Source organism: Dipodomys spectabilis, unplaced genomic scaffold (assembly GCF_019054845.1).
Source record: "Dipodomys spectabilis isolate Male_0828 unplaced genomic scaffold, ASM1905484v1 ptg000091l, whole genome shotgun sequence".
NCBI classification, from domain to species: Eukaryota; Metazoa; Chordata; class Mammalia; order Rodentia; family Heteromyidae; genus Dipodomys; species Dipodomys spectabilis.
In genome coordinates this window covers 2,594,070-2,613,662 of record NW_024870768.1, presented here as the reverse complement: position 1 = coordinate 2,613,662, position 19,593 = coordinate 2,594,070, and the positions used below count along the sequence as shown (strand labels likewise).

The following is a 19,593-nucleotide window of genomic DNA, read 5'->3' as shown; positions in this document are numbered from 1 at the left end:
TAGTGCCAAGCCTCAGGGCTCTTATGGGGGCAAGTAGACTCGGCTTCCAGTCTCCTGTGTGCAGGAGTATACCCTCACAACCTCGATGGCTGCCTGCTCTGAGGGCTGGTCCTTGCCAGTGCCTCCGATGGTGACTAGAGTAGGTTCTCTTCCTGTTCCCCACACACTCTACTCCCATCTACCCTGAGTCTCCCACTACTGAGTGCCTGTTGCCTGCTCCACTTCACTGGTCAGGGATTTCAAGGTAGTCTCTCAGATCCCACAAGAAACAAACCACTATCGATTCACAAACCCCAATTCTAAAGTTAATTTCCTTTCATGTGCACGTTTATTTGGTATTGGTGATGTTATGAAAAAGTCCTGCGTGGGAGAACACGCAATTGCTAAGGAGCAGAGAAACATTTACTCACAGTTAGTTTATCATAGTCATAATACTTTACACAGACAGTACAATGGTGACCCACTAGAGTCCAAATCGACATCCCTTTCCCACACTTGTGTTCCAAAGCAGATTCTTGAACCCGGATCTCAGTGTCACATCCTGCCACTTCAAACTGACAGAAAGCTGCTCCTGGCTGACAGTCAATAAAATGGCACAAAAGCACATGGACATCGACAAGGCAGTCATACCACAGAGACAGCTTACATCTTACTGGCACAAGGTAGAGAGCAAAGATGGAGAGCCAGGTGGAGAAAGTGACCACATGTGATGAGTTGAGGACCACCGATATGCTGTTTCCCATGTCCCAGAATGCCTCACGACTGTCCTACAACAGCTGGCAGGAGAGATGACAGACTTCCCGGGAGCGAACGAACTGTCATGCCAAGAGGATTCTGGTCAGCACAGGGTTAGGGAGTCCTAAGAAGAATGCTCACTGTGCCCAAGAGGGACACGAGTCCAGAAGCTGACCACACAGCACGTCTGCCTCCCTTCAGTCTCTGTCCCATGAGGATCACCATCTCAGTTGTCTTTCAGCCACTGCTTGAGCAGCCTCTGGAACATCTTCTTGTTTTCCTGCTGCCTCTCCCGTGGGCACCTCTCTTCAGGTGGCTGCTGCTGCTGCTGCGCCCCCTCTGGCAGAAGGCTAGGCTGGTTGGTGCCCATGCTGAGGGTCAAGCCACTGAGGCCCTGTACCAGCGACTCCCAAGAGGAAGAACTGGCGGTGGCATTTCCTTCCCCTGAAATCCCCGTGGATGGCCCGTGGCCCTGGCAGTATCGACATTCACATCGGATCCGATTCTGAGCTCTGTCATCTGGAGAAGATCCGGTGTTCCTTTCCACTGCGTAAGGAGCCATATGGTCGCGGTGCCTGCGTCTCACGTGGCCCGGGGACGCCTTCTTCTTCTGAGATAACCCCAGCCTCTCCCAGCGCCTTTGCCTCAGCAGACTCTTCTCCTCCCTGTAATGCTGCTGAACCAGCCCCTCGGGCAGAGGCGCAGAGGCACTGGGACCTGCACCTGGGCTCAGCTCGCTGAAGCTCATCCTGAGCTGCTGGGAGGAACAAGGCTCAGAGACCATCATGACCTCTTGGGAGGCCGCAGTAATGGTCAGCCGGGGAGACCCGGAATTCAATGCCGCATTCCATTTCTCCAGTGGATCCATGGGGTCTGGTCTGAGCTGGAAGCCCTACTGGGGTGTGGTGTAGATGGGATGGTCAACAGGGAGGACTTGCAGTAAGCAGAAGGAAGCTAGAGACCATGGGCTGCCAGCAGAGGCCACACTGTAACAAAGGGGAACAGGACAAGGAGGAGAGTCCATGGTTATGCATTTTACTTTACAATCCTGTCCCTCCTCTTCCTAGGTGTCAAAACCACCTCCTAGGCTTCTTCTGTGGATTCCATGTGCTAATGTACATCCAGAGCTTAGGAAGTCAGCTGAATGACATACTGGTTTTAGAAATGGCACTACTTATTCCATCGATGGAGCATGCGTACAATATGGAAATCTACTAACAGTATTTGTTGACCGCTGACTCTTTATAGGCCATTCTGGAGAATGATTATAAGAACAAGCTATATTTGACTAACATGTGCTCCTCTCCTAAATATTCCTAAACTTGCATACAGTAAACGTTATGAAATTGTAAGTATGTTTACCAAGGGTGACAAACCTCTGGGGACTCTTGTGTTCATGATCACTGGCTTTACATCTAATGAAAAGTGTAAACTTTGTCCAAGAACATAAATGTTCTCATTACCTCACTTATGAAACAATGCCTTAGTAATATAAATAAAATTACTTTTTTTAAAAAAAAGCTTGCTTCGCATCATCTTATATGGTCATTTGTACAGTTTTTGAGCTTTTCTGTTCATCTGATAAGACCTATATGAATTATTGCACATAAGGGAAACCATGGGACCTACGTTTCTTTGGGCCTGGCTTACTTCACTTAGTACAATTTTTTCCAAATCTTTCCATTTCCTAACAAATTCCATTTCTGATGGAGGCATAGAATTCCATTGTGTATATATACTACATTTTCTTGATCCATTCATCTACTGAGGGGCATCTGGGTTGGTTCCGTATCTTGGCTATTGTGAAAAATGCTGCAATGAACATAGTTGTGCTTGTAGCTTTAGTATGGTCTTGTTTGTGATCATTTTGGTAAATTCCCAGAAGTGGGATTGCTGGCTCATAGGCGAGCTCTATGTATAGTCTTTTGACGAATCTTCATACTGCTTTCCAGAGTGAACAAGTTTACACTCCCACCAACAGTGCAGTAGTGTTCCCTTTTGGCCACATCCCCTTCAGTGGTTTTTCTTTGTTGTTTTTAATGTACCATGTGATTTTTTTTTGTTTCTTTTGTCTGTTCTTTCCCCTATGATCTATCCCTGGTTGTCACTGTATTTGATTTTGGTACCCTGCGTCTTGTATACACGTTTATCTAATTTGGGGAGTGGAATGGGAATAACAAAATGCTGAAACAAGGACCCATTGCAACAATGATACTCACAAGGCACTATGTTGGAAATGAATTTTACATCTTCGTGGGGGTTGTATGAATGCGTTGAAAGGGGTGACATTGATCCGATGCACTGTATTCATAAACTGATTTTGTTCCATCCAAACTCCTTTGTACAACTCATTAAAGATAATAAAAGTATTGAAATGCTGTGATTCCCTATAGGCCATTCTGAAGAACAGTTATATGAATAAAATTAAATAAGGGGCCAACATGTGCTCTTCTCCTATGTATTCATAAACTTGTATGAAGTAAACATTATGAAATTGTATGTATGTGTACCATGATGTCACTCCCTTGAGAATTTTTGCCTTTGTGATCATTGACTTTACATCTAATTAAAACTGTTGCTCTTCTTTATGGAAATCACCTCAAAGTTCTCACTATGGAAATTTTAAAATTCAAGAATTTTCAAAGTGGGTGGGGGTTCAACCAAGTAAAAAACTGTTAAAAAAAAAAAAAAACTCTGTTTCCTTAACTTGATCAATATTTTTTATAAACTTGTAGCAGGACTGACCAAGACTTGTGAGAATGGAAGAAATAGGAAAGGATAAAACCAAGCAGAAATGAAAGAATAGATTTTAACCACAGATACACAAACATCTAATTCTAAAATCAGCTCTACATCAATACACTCAAAACCTTTGTGTGTTATATCCATTACTGGAAAATCATGAGCTGTCACTTAGTGTGCACAGTGTGCACAGTGCTACTTCATTTACAGAAACTGAACTAGTAGTTAGAAACCTTTCCCTAAAATCTCCAGGCCCCTGAAAACTAACATTCAAATTTTTGCTTCTGTCAGTTTTACTACATTGAATACCTACAAATTGGAATAAGGTATCAATAGTTGGAGTCCTTTTGTAACTTGCTTATTTCACTTCTATGATTGCTCAAGGTTCATCAAAATATAACAGCAGTTTAAGGATAAGTAATAATTCATTTGATTGTATATAAGTACATGTGGATATAAATTGTATCCACTAGCCCATCACAGGACATTTATAGAATTTCAACCCCTTGGTAATTGTGAATAATGACACCATAAAAGTGGGAATGTGTCAAGCACCAGTAGCTCATGCTTCTACTCCTAGCTACTCGGAGGCTAAGATCTCAGGATTTTGATTCAATGCCAACCTGGCAGAAAGAGCTGTGAGATTGTTATCTCCAATTAACTACAAAAAAGAGGAAAACCAGACAAAAGCATAATTGTGGGTCTAGTGGTAAAATGCTAGCCTTGAACAAAATAGTGCAAGGATATAGCGTAGGCTCTGAATCCAAGCCTCAGGACAAGCATGAAATAAAAAAGAGATAGTGGAATTATAAAAAAAATAATTACTGAGTCTTCCTGGTGAGTTTCACTAGCAAATTCTACTAGATATGAAATGAAGACATTATACCCTTTCTTCACAATTCCTTTCAGAATACAGAGCAGAGCAAACATTTCCAAATGTGTTCATGAGTCTAGCACTGCACTGATACCAGGAAAATTACAGATAGATATTCTGTCTTGGAATAAGAACAAAATTCTTCAAGAAAAGCAACAGTTCCAGGCCAGCAATGTATGAAAACAAGTATAAACCATGATGGATTTTCTGCCAGGAATGCCAACATGTTTCTCTCAGGAAGGCGTAAATCCCATCAATGTACTCCACAGATGGTGAGGTCAGGGGAAATAACTATGATAGCATCAGATCCAGATATGCAGAAAAATCATTTGATAAGTTTCAGAATCCACTCATGATGTTAAAAAGTCTAATACACTAGGAATAGAAGTCTACTTTCTGAACCAGTCAAAGGGCATGTTCAAAATAACCTACAATTGATTTCCTACTTAATAGTCTGAATGTATTCTCCATGAGGTTGAGAATAAGACAAAATCAGCTTCTCCTACTGTGACTATTTAACTTCATGCTGGACAGCTTAAATGGTGCAACAATGCCAGGAAAGTAAATAACATGTCAATGAAAAAAGAAAAAAAAAACATAAAGTAGCCCTTTCTTATAGATTCTATGACTGTCTACATGGAACACTCAATGTGTCTCATCCAAATTCCTAGAATTATAAGTGAGTTCAGGAATGAAAGAATAAACAAGGTCAGGCCATGCACCCTACTGGTCTCCACAGCACTTGTGAGGCTGAACAGAAGGATTGAGATTTGGAGGCCAGCTTGGGCTATGTTGTGGCTAACTAGAGAGCTCCTGTCTCAAACCCAAGTAAACAAAGAAAGTAACTATGTTATTCTCTAAAACTATATTATTAGTTACAATAGTAAATACTAGATATTATACTAATAAAATACTAGTTACTATATTAAATATACTATAATAGTAATTTTATTTTATTTTATTGTCAGTTGTAGGGCTTGAATTCAGAGCTTGGGCACTGTCCCTGAGCTCAATCACTTTGGTCCACAGCTCCACTTGGTTTTCTGGTGGTTAATTAAAGATTAGTCTCACGAACTTTCCTGCCAGAGCTGGCTTTAAACCAAGATCCTCAGCCCTTAGCCTCCTGAGTAGCTAGGATTACAGTCTTGAGCCACCAGAGGCCAGAAGGTATTGATTCTCTTCTGGACAGTGATAGCTGTCTTGTTCCAATTAAGCACAAAAATCTGGAAGTGTTGGGTTAGGAATGTGGCTTAGTGGTAGAGTACTTGCCTAGCATGCATGAAGCCCTGAATTCAATTCCTCAGTATCACATACACAGACAAAAGCTAGAACTGGCACTGTGGCTCAAGTGGTAGAGTGCTAGCCTTGAGCAAAAATAAGCTCAAGGACAGTGCCCAGGCTCTGAGTTCAAGCCCCAGGAGTGGCAAAAGTATCTGAAGTGTAGCTGTGGCTAAAGTGGTAAAACAGGCTTGAGCACAAAAACTCAGGGACTGTGCCCAGGACCAGAGTTCAAGCCTTAGGACTGGCAACAAAAAAATGAATAAAACAGTGAGTTAAAAAAATAAAAACAAAGTTGCACACTCAATAAAATGCTTGTCAATCACAGACCTAACAAATGTCCATAATATAGAAAGTACATACAAAACTTAATAGTATCCAGAATGGGTGGCTCACACCTAAAATCCTACCTTCTCAGGAAGATGAGATCTGCACATTGCAATTTAGTGACAGTCCAGGCAGAGGAGTCCATGCAACTCTAGCTCCAAGTAAACAGAAAAAAGCCAGAAGTGGAGGTATGGCTCAAGTGTCAGAATACAAGCTTTGAGTGAGAAATCCAACCAAAAGGCTATGCATGAAATTCATGGCCCACTACTGAAACGCGTGCACGCACGTGTGCACACACATACACACACACACCTTAATAGTAGGAAAACAAATAACCCAAAGTTAGAAAATGGGGTTATGGATGTGAAACATCATAAACCATTATGGATATGGAGATTTAAAGTGTGATGATGCACCCTTTCACACCTACTGGAATGAGTGAAATGAAAAGCACTGGAAATACCAAGGACTACTGAACATGCCAAGCAATTGGAACTCTCATGCTTTGCTAGTGAGAAAACAAAATAGCATAGTCTTGCTGAGTGCTAGTTGGTCATGCTTGTATTCCTATCTACTCAGGAGGGTGCTATCAAAGGACCATGAGTCAAAGCCAGCCTAGGCATTTGAGACTCTTATCTCTAAATGACCAGAAGAAAAAAACAGGATGAGATGTGTTAGTGGTAAAGCACCAGCACTGAATAAAAATGCTAAGTGCCCAGGTCCTGAGTTCAAGCCCCAGAAACAGCACAAACAATATAACACAGTTTTACTGTATGTTGATTGAAAAACCACAAGTGGCTGATGCTTTAATAAGAGAATCTCTCCATAATCTTTCAATAAACAAATCTTGGCTCAGACATATACTAGTTATTGCAAATAAGGGAAACCATGGGACCTATGTTTCTTTGGGCCTGGCTTACTTCACTTAATATAATTTTTTCCAAGTCTTTATGTTAGGAAAGTGAACTCTAAGATATGTATTCAAATGTTTTTTCTTTCTTGTGATTGTTTCTAACATATTTATAAGATGATTTCTTTGTTGCTTTGTTTGTCCCTCCCCCACGATATAACCCCTGCCTTCACTGTATTTGATGTTGTTATAATTTGTGGAGGGGAAGGGAAAAAACAAATCGTTTAAATAGGGATACAGGTGGACCCATTGCAACAATGAGACATACAAGTCGTTATGTCGAAAACGAACTTTACAACTTTGGTGGGGGGGAGGAGGGTTGGGGGGGGGAGAGGGGAGGATAGGATGGGAAGGGGAAACAAAGGAGGAGGCTACAATGCTTGATAAGAAATGAACTCATTATCTTGCCCATGTAATTGTAACCCCTCTGTACAGTATTTTCACAATAAAAAAAAAACAAATCTCGGAAGAATTTTATAAAAAGCATGACATGTTAAATTGATACTTTAGAGCACCAATCCAGGCTCTATCCTTTTAGAAAACCTGGAAACCAAGAATTTGCTTGTGGTTTTGGAGCACAGTGGGGACTCAGAAATATTTGTTAATTAAATATTGCACTAGGAAACAAAAGAATGTTAAAACCTTCCAAATCATGTCATTTAACCATGCATACATGCAAACAAGAAGCATGCATCACAGAATGAGAGTCTCTTAACATTTCAGTCCTTGGAAGCTGTTTCCAACAAGCTTGTCCAATTACATCCCAGAGCCAACAGCATGCCCCATAAATACTTATGTGAGAGACATCTGGAACATAATCTTAACCAAATTATCTCTCAACCTATAGACGCATGTCAGAGGGACTCACCCTCTCAGCATCCTATTTCTTCATTTACAAAGCCAATTCTCACAGAAAGAAAAGAATTCTCACAAGTATCTTTTTATGAAGAAATACTGAGATTTTAAAAACTCGCACTGACCCAGGTTTTACTCAATCTTTCCTGTCTGTTTCTTGTAAGAGTGTGTGTGCTCTGAATCAGTATCCAAATTAGGATGCTGTTTCTCTAATGGGAATGATACATACTGTCTGTCCTATTTCTGTAGGCACCACAGGTTCTGGAACCACACATGTGAAGTTACACAGGATCCTCTCCAGAGGTGTTAAGGGTAATGAGGTTTCAAGAACTCCTCTGTTTGGGGACAGGGGAAGAAGTGGGGCAATAAACGTGACTTCCAGTCCTCCATCATCTTACTCATCTCATCCTTTAAGAATCTCTTGGTCCAGAGGGATAAAGACTTTGTATTAAATTTTTGTTTAAAACACTTAGGCCTCAAGTTTCTTTCCTCCCCATTTCAAGGCAGCTTCTGAAGACAGGGAGAAGACCACTGCACATAAGTGAACCCACAGACTTTATTCCTCAGAATTTCAGTTGGGATGTGTTGTCCTGACCATCAACATGGGATTGCTTCCTACCTGGATGGTCAGTTTAGTGTGTTAGATTGTTTAGGCTAGTGTGCCCTGGCGATGTAGCACTAGTGCAGATGTTGGCGTGAAGGTATCTGTGGGAGTGGTAACCTCTTATAATGATCAGACTTGAAGTAAAGCATGTGAGTGGCTTCTTCCAGTCAGCTGATGGTCTCAAGAACAGAGACTGAGGCTTCTCAGGGTAAAAGTAATTCAGTCCGAAGACTGGAACACAAGACCTCTGCTTGAGTTTCAGCATGCTGGCCCTCCTCCAGATTTCACACTCAAGAATGCAATGTCCAATCTCAGTGGTGTGATCTGCTCTCTGGCTTTTGGATCTGCCAGCACTCACAACCCCATGCAGACAATGCTTTGAAATAAGTAAGTCTATCCATAGCTCAATGCAGATATGCATAGCTACCTGGATCTGTGAAAATACTACTGCTTTGTTTACTCTGCAGTGTCTTGATTAATTTACCCACAAACACCATATCATATCTCAGTTCCAAAACACTGACTGAGTTGTGTTACTCTCCAGTGCCAACAGATGTGGATGACAAGGAATATGATGATAGAAAGCTGTTTTCACTTATGTAGTGCCTCCCATGTGTCCTGAATATGATGTAGTTGTTTTACACCCATTCCTTTGTCTCATTTGGGTCTCCCAACCAACCTCTAAAACTGGCAGAGCCATTTTCATTTCACAAGTGGGGAGGTAGACTAGTGTACAAGCAGACAGACTTCAATAGCAGGGCCCAGGTTGGAATCTGGTGAGAAAAGGCTTGGAAATCTGGAAAGGTTGGAAATGCCTTAAGTAAAAGAAGTAGGAGACAGGTCTTGGGAACCTTCCAATGGCCATGAAAAGCAACACAAAAACCATCTCTTCTGTGACCTGACCTAGGGCATACCTCAATCCAAAATTCAGCCACACATAATGACAAGAGCTGGAATTGAACTGGAAAGATGCAAACAGTCTAAGATGATGTTCAGTTATGGTCTCTGTACAGGGACCCCACAATGAGACTGCTAGCATTGTGGTGAAGGGGCATCCAGGAAAAGTTGAAAGTGGGACAGAGAAAGAAAGGTACTCAGCCTGATCAGTGAAATCTAATGAGACATTAATGTCCTTCCCTCTAATGTATGAAGTGCAGCATTAAGCCCTCTCTTCAAAGTATCCTCTGGCAGCATCTGCAGACAAAACCATAGGAAACTTGCCAGGCTCCTTTCTAAGTACTTTCCCTGCATTGCCCATTATATCCTTACAAGTACAACCCTATGAGTTATGGATTATGATTTACTAATAGCAAATACATTTATAAGTCAAGATACTTAGCTCCTCAAGCAGATCCAAGTACACATGACAGAACGGGTAATGGGGGTGTTTTGTGGAATAACAGCAAGTGTCCTTAACCATTACACTATATTGCTTTCACAAAAACAAATCCAAACATCTACAATGTTCAGTATATAAGGAGTTCTGCTTTTCACTATGAATTAAGAGAAACACCCTCAATCAGGCCTACTCAGAAAGGCCATTCAGTATCATATAAAACAGTCAAGGGGAAGGGTGATCCCCTGGTACCTTGAAGAACCGTGGGTCTTTTCTGTTCCACTCAGTCCAGGAGTGAAATCCTCAAGTGGCAATGTCCACGTGCAGGAAGGCAGTTTCTTTTTGTTGTTGTTTTGGTCTTAGGGCCTGAACTCAGGGCATGGGTGCTATCCCTCAGCTTTTTGCTCAAGGTTAGTACTCTACGAGTTTGAGCTACAACACCACTTCTGGTTTTCTGGGGGTTAACTGGAGATTAGAGTCTTGTAGACTTTCATGCCTGGGCTAGCTTTGAACTGCAATCCTAGGATCTCAACCTCCTGAATAACTAAGATTACAGACGTTAGCCATTGGTGCCTGGTAGGGAAGGCACTTTCTTTTCTTTCCTTTTCTTTTCTTTTCTTTCTTTCTTTCTTTTTTTTTTTGGCCAGTACTGGGACTCAAAGTCAGGGCCTGTCCCTGAGCTTCTTCCACTCAAGTCCTAGTAGCACTCTACCACTTGAGCCATAGCACCACTTCTGGCTTTTTCTGTTTATGTGGTACTGAGGAATTGAACCCAGGGCTTCATACATGCTCAGTAAGCACTCTACCACTGAGCCACCTTCCCAGCCCAAGGAAGGCATTTTGTATTCCTGTACCTTTCCAATGAGCAAGTATCACACAAATCCCCAGAAGACCTTCTGTTCTTTTCACCTTGGCCAATGCTGATTCACTCTCCATTCCTCAGTTTGTTTGGATCCAGTGGAATGGATGAGCACAATCACCTTAGATAACACATTCTATAATAGGATGGCTCCTTGCAAGACTCACTTTTTTAGCGGTTATGGGGCTTGAACTCAGGGCCTGGGTGCTGTCCCTGAGTTCTTTTGCTCAAGGCTAGTGCTCTACCACTTTGAGCCACAGCTCCACTTCCAGTTTTTGAGTGGCTAGTTGGATATAAGAGTCTCACAGGGACATTTCTTTTTCAGTCTCACCAACTTTCCTAACCCAGCTGGCTTTGAACTGTGATTCTCAGATCTCAGTTTTCTAAGTAGCTAGGATTACAGGCTGAGCCATTGGCCTGAAGTTATGAACATGGTTTTGAGTGGCCCCAAGTCCAAGGGGATCCCATGGGTCATAAAGAGAGGCATATAAACTGGGTTAGAATAAGGGTAATAACTTCATCTTGTCTGGAATGTACCTGATTTATCTCAAGCTGATATCAAGAGTCTTGCAGGTCCCTGGATTCCACTTGAATGTTTTTTTATCTATTTGTAGTTTGCTGGGAAGCTACAGGAAAATAGTTGAGGGTTACTCTTAGACATTGTGGCAATTGGGACTCAAGGGGACTGTGGTTAAGCTACATCTCAGTACTCCCAAAGACTCATGAGCTATAGACCTGGTTCCTGTGTGGCAGGGCTATAAGGCTAGGGGACTGGACCTATCCCAGGTGATTACCAAATGTCTCTGATCCAGAAGGGATAAGTGCAGGTATCTGGAGTGGGTGAGGTCTCAACAGATCACTTAGCTCTTGGAAGGGCAGCCTGACATAAAATAAAAGACATTCTCAGGATGACCTCTGCAGGTAGCATGTTACTTTCTACATTTTTTTACCAGTCCTGCGGTTTGAACTCACGACCTGGATGCTATCCCTGAGCCTCTCTGTGCTCAAGGCTACCACTCTTCCACTTAAGCCATGGCACCATTTCTCACCTTTTCTATTTTTATGGTACTAAGGAATCACACCCAAGGCTTCATGCATGTTAGGCAAGCATTCTATCCCTAAGCCACATTCCCAGCCCCCAACTTTCTACTTTTAAAAATCAAACTTAATTGAGTAATTAGTACTGGTCCTGGGGATTGAATTCAGGGCTTGGGCACTGTCCCTCTGCTCTTTAGCTCAAGGCTAGTGCTCTACCACTTGAGCCATAGCACCACTTTTGGCTTTTTCTGTTTATGTGGTACTGAGGAATCAAACCTGGGGCTTCGTGCATGCTAGGCAAGCACTCTACCACTGAGCCACATTCCCAATCTTGACTTTCCACTTTTTAAAAATCAAACTTAAGAGGCTGGGAATGTGGCTGAGTGACAGCATGCTTGCCTTGCATGCATGAAGCACTGGGTTTGATTCCTCAGTACCACGTAAACAGAAAAAGCTGGATATGGCACTGTGGCTCAAGTGGTAGAGTGCCAGCCCTGAGCAGAGAAGGCTTAGGGACAGTGCTCAAACCCTGAATTCAAGCCCCAGATCAGAAATGTACACACATGCGTGTGCACGTGCACACATGCATGCATGCACATAAACACAATACATGGTTCTTTAGTTAGTGATGTCTATTCATATGGGCCAGTAATATCTACACCTTTCAACTACAAAACAAGATAACCTGACTGGCCAGGGTCTATTCATCCAACAGGTCTTTACTGAGGGCACACTTGTACAGAGGTCTGGTCACTGAGATATCCAATATAGCCCCCTCCTGAGGACAGAGCTCAGTCTGAGGAAGCAAAAGGCTCTCCAACATATACAGTAAGTGGAAGAGTTGGGGTCCACACTGACACTAGACACTTGAGAAGAGAGTGGGGACAGAGGATACAATCCTTCTAACTCTGTGAAGTGATCAGGAATTCCAGCAGAGTAAATCTCATGTCTGTTCCTTCACAGTAGACTATTTCTAGATGAGAACCCCCACACCCACACACTGTGAATGGGGACACGTGGCTACTGCACTGGTTCTGGACCACGTGGTTGTGGACCTGGACACTGGGAATAAAAACCACATATTCTCTCTGGATGAACAGCAATAGATGCTTTTTGTGTCCAGTCATGAGCAATATATCATGGAGGGTAACTCTTCAGAGGACTTACAGTCTGTGGGGCAGGGAGCCATACTAAAAATTACAACATGGCATAGTGATATCAGGAGTTGGGGGAGAACTGAAGTGAGTGCCCACCCCCCAGTGGTCAGAAAGGGTTTCACTATGGGCATAGTGTATATACTATAGGCTGAGTAACCTTCCTCTGACATACTTAGGGCTATAAGTACTCTCAATTTCAGATGATTTTCAATGTTGGATATATATATATATATATATATATATGTATATGTGTGTGTGTGTATATATATATATATATATATATATATAGAGAGAGAGAGAGAGAGAGAGAGAGAGAGAGAGAGAGAGAGAGAGAGAGAAGGTTGTGGGGCTTGAACTCTGGGCCTGGGTGCTGTTCCTGAGCTCTTCAGCTCAAGGCAAGTGCTCTACCACTTGAGCCACAGTGCCACTTCTGGTTTTCTGGTAGTTAATTGGAGATAGGAGCCTCGCAGACTTTCCTGCCCAGGCTGCCTTTGAACCATGATCCTTAGATCTCAGCTTCCTGAGTAGCTATGATTACAGGTGTGAGCCACCAGCGCCTGGCTCATATTATTTTTATACACACACATATGTGTATGTGTATATGTGTGTGTGGACATGGGACCCAAGTATAAACACAACATTAATTTCTGTTTCAAATAAAGATTATACATATAACTTAAAAGTGATCTACACGTGTATGTGTGCGCAGATGCACACACATGTGTACATAAGCACCCACACTCTGCCAAGGACCTACATTCCCAACCCCACCTGCATCCTAACGACACACTATCAGAGCAGATCCGCTTTGGAATGTTCCATCAGTGGTGTCATAGTGGTACTCAAAATGTTTAGAGTTTTGAAATATTTTGGAATTTAGGCTTTCAGATTAGGGATGCTCAGTTGGTATTTTTACCCCCAATGTGCAGGTAAGGAAACTGAGGATCTGAGAGGTTCAGCCCCTCACTGCAGATCACAAAACTAGTCTAGACAGTGACCACTTCTCACCTAGGTCTGTTAAAATACATGCTAAAATTCCATGCTATTCAGTATATCAGTCTCTTCTTTCAACTGTTTTAATGGTATTCATCTTATATTTATCTGTGGATCTCCTTACTTTTTTTTTTTTGCCAGTCCAGGAGCTTGAACTCAGGGCCTGGGCACTGTTCCTGAGCTTCTTTTGCTCAAGACTAGCACTCTACCACTTGAGCCACAGCACCACTTCCAGCTTTTTCTGTGTATATAGTAATGAGGAATCAAACCCAGGGTTTCATAAATGCTAGGCAAGCACTCTATCACTAGGCCACATTCCCAGCCCACCTTACTTTTTTTGGGGGGGCGGGGGTCAGTCATGGGGCTTGAACTCAGGGCCTAGGCACTGTCAGTGAGCTTGTTTCACTCAAGGCTAGTACTCTACCATTTTGAACCACAGTGACACTTCTAGTTTTCTGGTGGTTAATTGGAGATAAGAGACTCACGGACTTTCCTGCCTGGGCTGGCTTTGAATCATGATTCTCAGAACTTAGCCTGCTGAGTAGCTAGGATTCAAGGTGTAAGCCTAGTGCCCAGCTTTTGCTTACCTTTAAATTCTCACACCATCTACTAAATATTCTATATACCTTCTGTTTGAACACAGCACTATTACTTAGCAAATGTAACATTCCTAGCACCCCAGATGTGAAGTCCAGATTCTTGAGTTTATTTCCCAGTCACATGATAGGCAAAGAAAGAAAATGGACTGCTGAGGGTTATTTTTAACCCAGCTATTTCACATAGCCTCAGGTATGATTTTCAATGTAATCAATGACCAACTGAAAAGAGTAATAAGCCTTTGCCTACAAAAATGTTCACAAGCATTATCTTAAATGTAAAGATGTTTCCTCCTCTTGCCCTTGACAGGTAGCTGTTGAAATTCTGCTCTTTAAAACATAGTAATCTCCTTTGGTGACCTTTATTTCCATTGCTGGTACCAAGAGGATTATCCAAGCAAAGACATCCACTTGTCCTTTAGGGTAAAAATTAACAAAACAACCCTGACACACACAGGTCAACACACACACAAATCAGTATGTTCAATGAGCATGTGTCAATGTAAAGATGCTGCATGAGGAATTCAGCGGAATTCCATAATTCTAATACCAAGTTCTGATCTTGCAGAATCTAGTGTCCAGAATTGGCTGGACTTTACTGATTCCTCTTCCTCTGAGAATCAGACACTACAGCTTGCACCTTGCAGCTTGCACAGTTATTTGACTAAAGTGCTCTACATATTTGCATACTATCATCATGGAACTTACTAAAATCATACCTATTCCTAAGTCTTATCTTGACCCCTGTCTCTCACAGGTCCCAGAAAGAGTTTCTCGTGTTTCCATTGGGCAAATGTTGCCTTCTTTGAAAACATTTTAATGATGTTTGTCTTCTATTAATTGGGTGGGAGATGACAGTGGGGAGGGAGGCAAGGCCAAGGAAAAAGGTTATTTGTGGCCATATTGAACATTGATTTGAGCCCAGTGATATTTTAGGCGATTAACGATTCTCAACCTCAGTCCCTTTTATCAGCTTTAAAAGGACTATTCCCAGCTAGAGCGAAAGAAATACACCACGAGTGGACTGTCTAACTGCCATACTGACACTAGAGCGCTGGATTATCTGGAGAAAAAACAAAAACAGAAACAAAAAAAAAAAAAACAAAAAAAACAAAAAACGGGGGTCCAACCAGAAAGCGATCTTCATGTGAGGCCAAAGCACAATTGTTGTCCTAGGACTCAAATGTACACCTGGACTGTTCAAAGCAATTTTCTCAGAGTCAATCTCACGTCTTTTACTCCAATGTAGCCTATTCTAGGAAATGAAACACTCATTCTCTCCCCCTCTGCGTACACACACCCACACCACTGTCTCACAGTCTGTCTCCGCCTCTGTCCTCCTCTGTATATCTCCCACCTTAGTATCCAGGTCTGTCTGTCTGTGTCTGTCTGTCCGTCTATCTCTGTCTCTCTCTGTCTCTGTCTCTCTCCCCCTCCCTCTCTCCCACTCTTTTCTTTTTCTCTCAGTTCCTTGTTTGTCGGCCTCTCTGAGTCCCTCATCCAACCCCCTTCTCCTTCTCAGTGTCTCTCGGGCTGTCTCACGCGCGTTCTTGCTCCGGAGCTCGTCTGGACATCCAGTCCCCTGCGTGCCGCCTCTTCTGCTCAAGTCCTGAAAACAGCGCTGCGCTGAGAAGCCAAGGGTTAAGACCACCGAGAGGAGCTGCGCTCCGGAGGCTAGAGAGGCCGCTCTGAGGAGGGCGGGGTCTGCGGGCCCAGCCAGCACCACTGGGCGGGGCCTCCGCACAGATCTGGTCCTTGGTTTGCTGCCACGGCTCGAGTGTGGGAGGCAGGCAGCTTAGTGGCGGCTGCCTGTGTCCGCGCCTTGGCGTCTGGGCAAGGGTCGGCTCCGGACAACGCTGGCCACGCTGGCGGCGTCTTGGCCACCCTTCCAGCAGCGCGACGCGCGACCTGGCGCGACCTCTCCCTGGGGTGGGGTGGGGTGGGGCCTCCGGACACGGCTCTGAGAAGAAACTGTGGGCAGCGGAGGTGACGTCAGTGGCGGACCCCCGGGAGCCGGCGCGGGGACCCCTGAGGCCGCCTGCTCCGGGACGGGCCGGTTAGTTCTGGTTTCGAGCGCTTTGGGGGTACCTGTGCTTACCTTGGAGTTGGCCGACTTACCGGGTTTTCTTTGGGCCATGGGAAGCAGCGGTTCTTGAACGCAGGCTACAAGTTGCGCGCATTCGGGCTACAGCCCAGGAGGAGCGCTCCAGATGTGGAGAGCAGTGTCCTGCGGGGCTGCCCCGGCCTTCCAGCTTTATAAGGAGGAGACACGCCTGCCTGCCGCGGGTGGGCAGGTTTACAGAGAAGGGGCTGTTTTGTAATCAGAACTCTCGGTACGCTGAGCAGGGAATGTTCATCTCTGTTCCTGGGGATAGTTGATAAGAAACTTCTCATCAATATGGACTGTCCTTGAGATGGATAAAGCACAGGGAGTCGGAGGACCAGTTATTCTAGAGTGTTCTGGAAGCTTTAACAAAGGGTGGGCAGAGAGCAAGCCTTGAGGAGACTCCTTATAGGAGAGGGTGGTTCCTGATGGTCAGACCTGCTCTGAACACAAAAGTGTTACTGTGAGTTCTTCACCACGTCTCATTTCAGGGAGGCAAGTGAAATTTATCGTTCTCAACAAGGTGAAAAGAAGCAGGGCATTTTTTATTCCTGACACAGGTGTGAAGAGATACTTTTTATCCTGAAGTGATCCATTCAATGATGGGGAAGTAACTCCATCTCTCACAAGCTAGGTGGGTACTCTACCACTGAGCTGCGTTGTTAGCCCCTAAAAAGTTAACTGACAGCTGGGGATATGGCCTAATGCTAGAGAACTTGACTGGAAGATGAGAGAGAACGTCGGTTTTATCTCCAACAATACCATAAAAAGTTAAAAAAAGAAAAGAAAAAGAAATGTGTCCCCTCTAGAGACCGTCTGATCCAACTTACGGCCCTCCAATCATATTGAATCCACCATGATTTCATAGCGAACAAAACATGGGTCTCCAAACCCTATTATACCCCCTATAGAAAGAAAAGTGCAGTAGGAGGGATTTTAGAGGCTGTGATGGGGATGGGGGGAAGGGTTGGGGGGAAGGGTTAGGGGGAAGAAGGGAAGTTAAGGGTATATTTCTCTCTGAGATGGACTGGTGGGCTCTAGGATTCCACTGAAGTGATAATCAACACTGTGCTCAATTTATTCATTTACCTTATTTTTTAAGTCAGGGTCATGTTATCACCTGGAAGTTCTATGTATACCCTTCAGGCCTTATGCTCCTGCACTTCTTGCCTCTGCCTCCCAATATTTGTTTTATTTACTCAATTTACCTTTAGCAATACTTTGTTGAGTGGTGAAAATATCCATAATGTGTATATGCCAAACCAAACAGGTAGATGAATAACATACCCATTTTATATGAGGTACCACCTCACTCTGATGGATTAAAAGAGAACATTCTTCGAAAGTAAGTGAATGAAACCAATCAGTTGTATTTCCTGATTATTATTGTAATTGTTCTATAAGGATGAAACATCTTAGTTACTGATAGCTTAGGCCAGCTCCCCAACAGCACTCAGTCAGTGATTTTCGTCCCACAACAGCCAAAGCCCCACGTTCATTTCTCAATCTGAAGCCATCAACCCATCCTCTGCACGCCTGCTCTTCTTCCAATGCTGCCTCACTTACTGAGTGGCACTACCTTCTACCCACTGCCTAGTCTAGAGATGTTTGAAGCCATCTTTGATGGCCTCTTTCCATCAGCCCCACAATCCCCAAGCCTAGTCAATACCCTCCACTATTACTTTATCAGTAAGAGCCTTACACTTATCCCCTGTCAGCATATTTAGCTCTGTAGTCCCATCACTCCCATCTCTGTAATGGACAACCAACATCAAGATATAGCTAGTTGCTCTTCCAGCCAGCAATCAGCTGGTTGCTATTCTAGAGGCTTGGAATTGCTCCACCTGCTGGTCAGAACATGTCATCCCTGCTCAAATTCTGCAGGTACTGCCTGCTGCTGTTCAAATAATGTCCAGCCTTCCAGAGCAGGCACAAGAGGCACTGTGTGGTCCAGATTCATCCTCTGTAGCAAAACCATCCTCCTCAATTTCTAGCCAGTCTAATCCTTTGCCTAGCAGGTGCCACTTTTACCCCTTCCCCCACCCCTACTTCTGCAGCCTCACAGATTGTGTAACCTCCTTTTTCCTCCTGCCTGATTCCTACTAAAACTTGCAGCTTTCAGGCCAGGTAACGCAATTTCCATTTTCTGTAGGTCATGGCTGTACCCAAAGTGTACCCGAAGGTTTTCATATTTTACTAAAGAGCTCCTGATAGAGAATCATTACAAATTCCCCAAATGGGCTGAGTAATTAGAATTGGAAACTGAGCAGGGTTTTCTTAGAAAGGCTTACTTGCAAATAGACTCCAAAAAAGGTAACTATGGAAGGTGACAGACCACTTTGCTTGACTATAGAAATCATTTCATTGTACATATACTGCAAAGCATCATGTTTTGCACCTTACCTATCCAAAATAAAAATAAGTATAAAAACAATCATGAAATGTACATAAATAATTAAGGCATATATGTCAAAGGGTTTTTTTGGGTTTTTTGTTTGTGTTTGTTGCTGGTCATGGGGCTTGAACTCTGGGTCTGGGAACTGTCCCTGAGCTCCTTTTTGATCAAAGCTAGCACTCTACCATTTGAGCCACAGCACCACTTCCAGCTTTTACTGTGATTAGTGGGAGATAAGAGTCTCACAGAGCCAGGTGCCAGTGACTCACGCCTGTAATCCTAGCTACTCAGGAAGCTGAGATCTGAGGATCACTGTTCAAAGCCTGCCCGGGCAGGAAAGTCCGTGAGACTCTTATCTCCAATAAACCACTCAGAAAATCAGAAGTGGCACTGTGTCTCAGGTGGTAGAGTGATAGCCTTGAGCTGAAGAGCTGAGGGACAGCACCCAGGCCCAGAGTTCAAGCCCCATGACCGACAAAGAGAGAGAGAGAGAGAGAGAGAGAGAGAGAGAGAGAGAGAGAGAGAGAGAGAGAAGAGAGAGAGAGAAAGTCTCACGAGAGTTTCCCACCCAGGCCAGCTTTGACCTGCACTCCTCACATCTCAGCCTCCTGAGTAGCTAGGATTATAGCCATGGGCCACCAGCACATAGCTATGTTAAAGATTTTTTGTTTTGGTCCCGAGGCTTGAACTCAGGGCCTGATCTCTGTTCCTGAGCTTCTCTGTGCTCAAGGCTAGCAGTCTGCCACTTGAGCTGCAGTGTCACTTCTAGCTTTTTTCTGAGTAGTTTATT

The 19,593-nt window shown here is 43.6% G+C and overlaps 1 protein-coding gene across 2 annotated transcripts; it reads right to left on the bottom strand.

The window, feature by feature from the left end:
• Nucleotides 1-309: 309 nt before the first annotated feature.
• Fam156a (family with sequence similarity 156 member A) lies at nucleotides 310-16,782 on the bottom strand. 2 transcript variants are annotated; one of them, XM_042684880.1, is made up of 2 exons: nucleotides 16,423-16,782; nucleotides 310-1,721 (listed from the first exon to the last, which is right to left on the bottom strand). In XM_042684880.1, exon 2 carries the CDS (start codon nucleotides 1,601-1,603, stop codon nucleotides 962-964), a length of 642 nt encoding a protein of 213 aa, XP_042540814.1. In that variant the 5' UTR covers nucleotides 1,604-1,721; nucleotides 16,423-16,782; the 3' UTR covers nucleotides 310-961. The 2 variants fall into 2 exon arrangements, with proteins under 2 accessions (XP_042540814.1, XP_042540813.1); XM_042684879.1 differs by lacking the exon at nucleotides 16,423-16,782 and adding an exon at nucleotides 15,847-15,975.
• Between the last annotated feature and the right edge of the window lie 2,811 nt (nucleotides 16,783-19,593).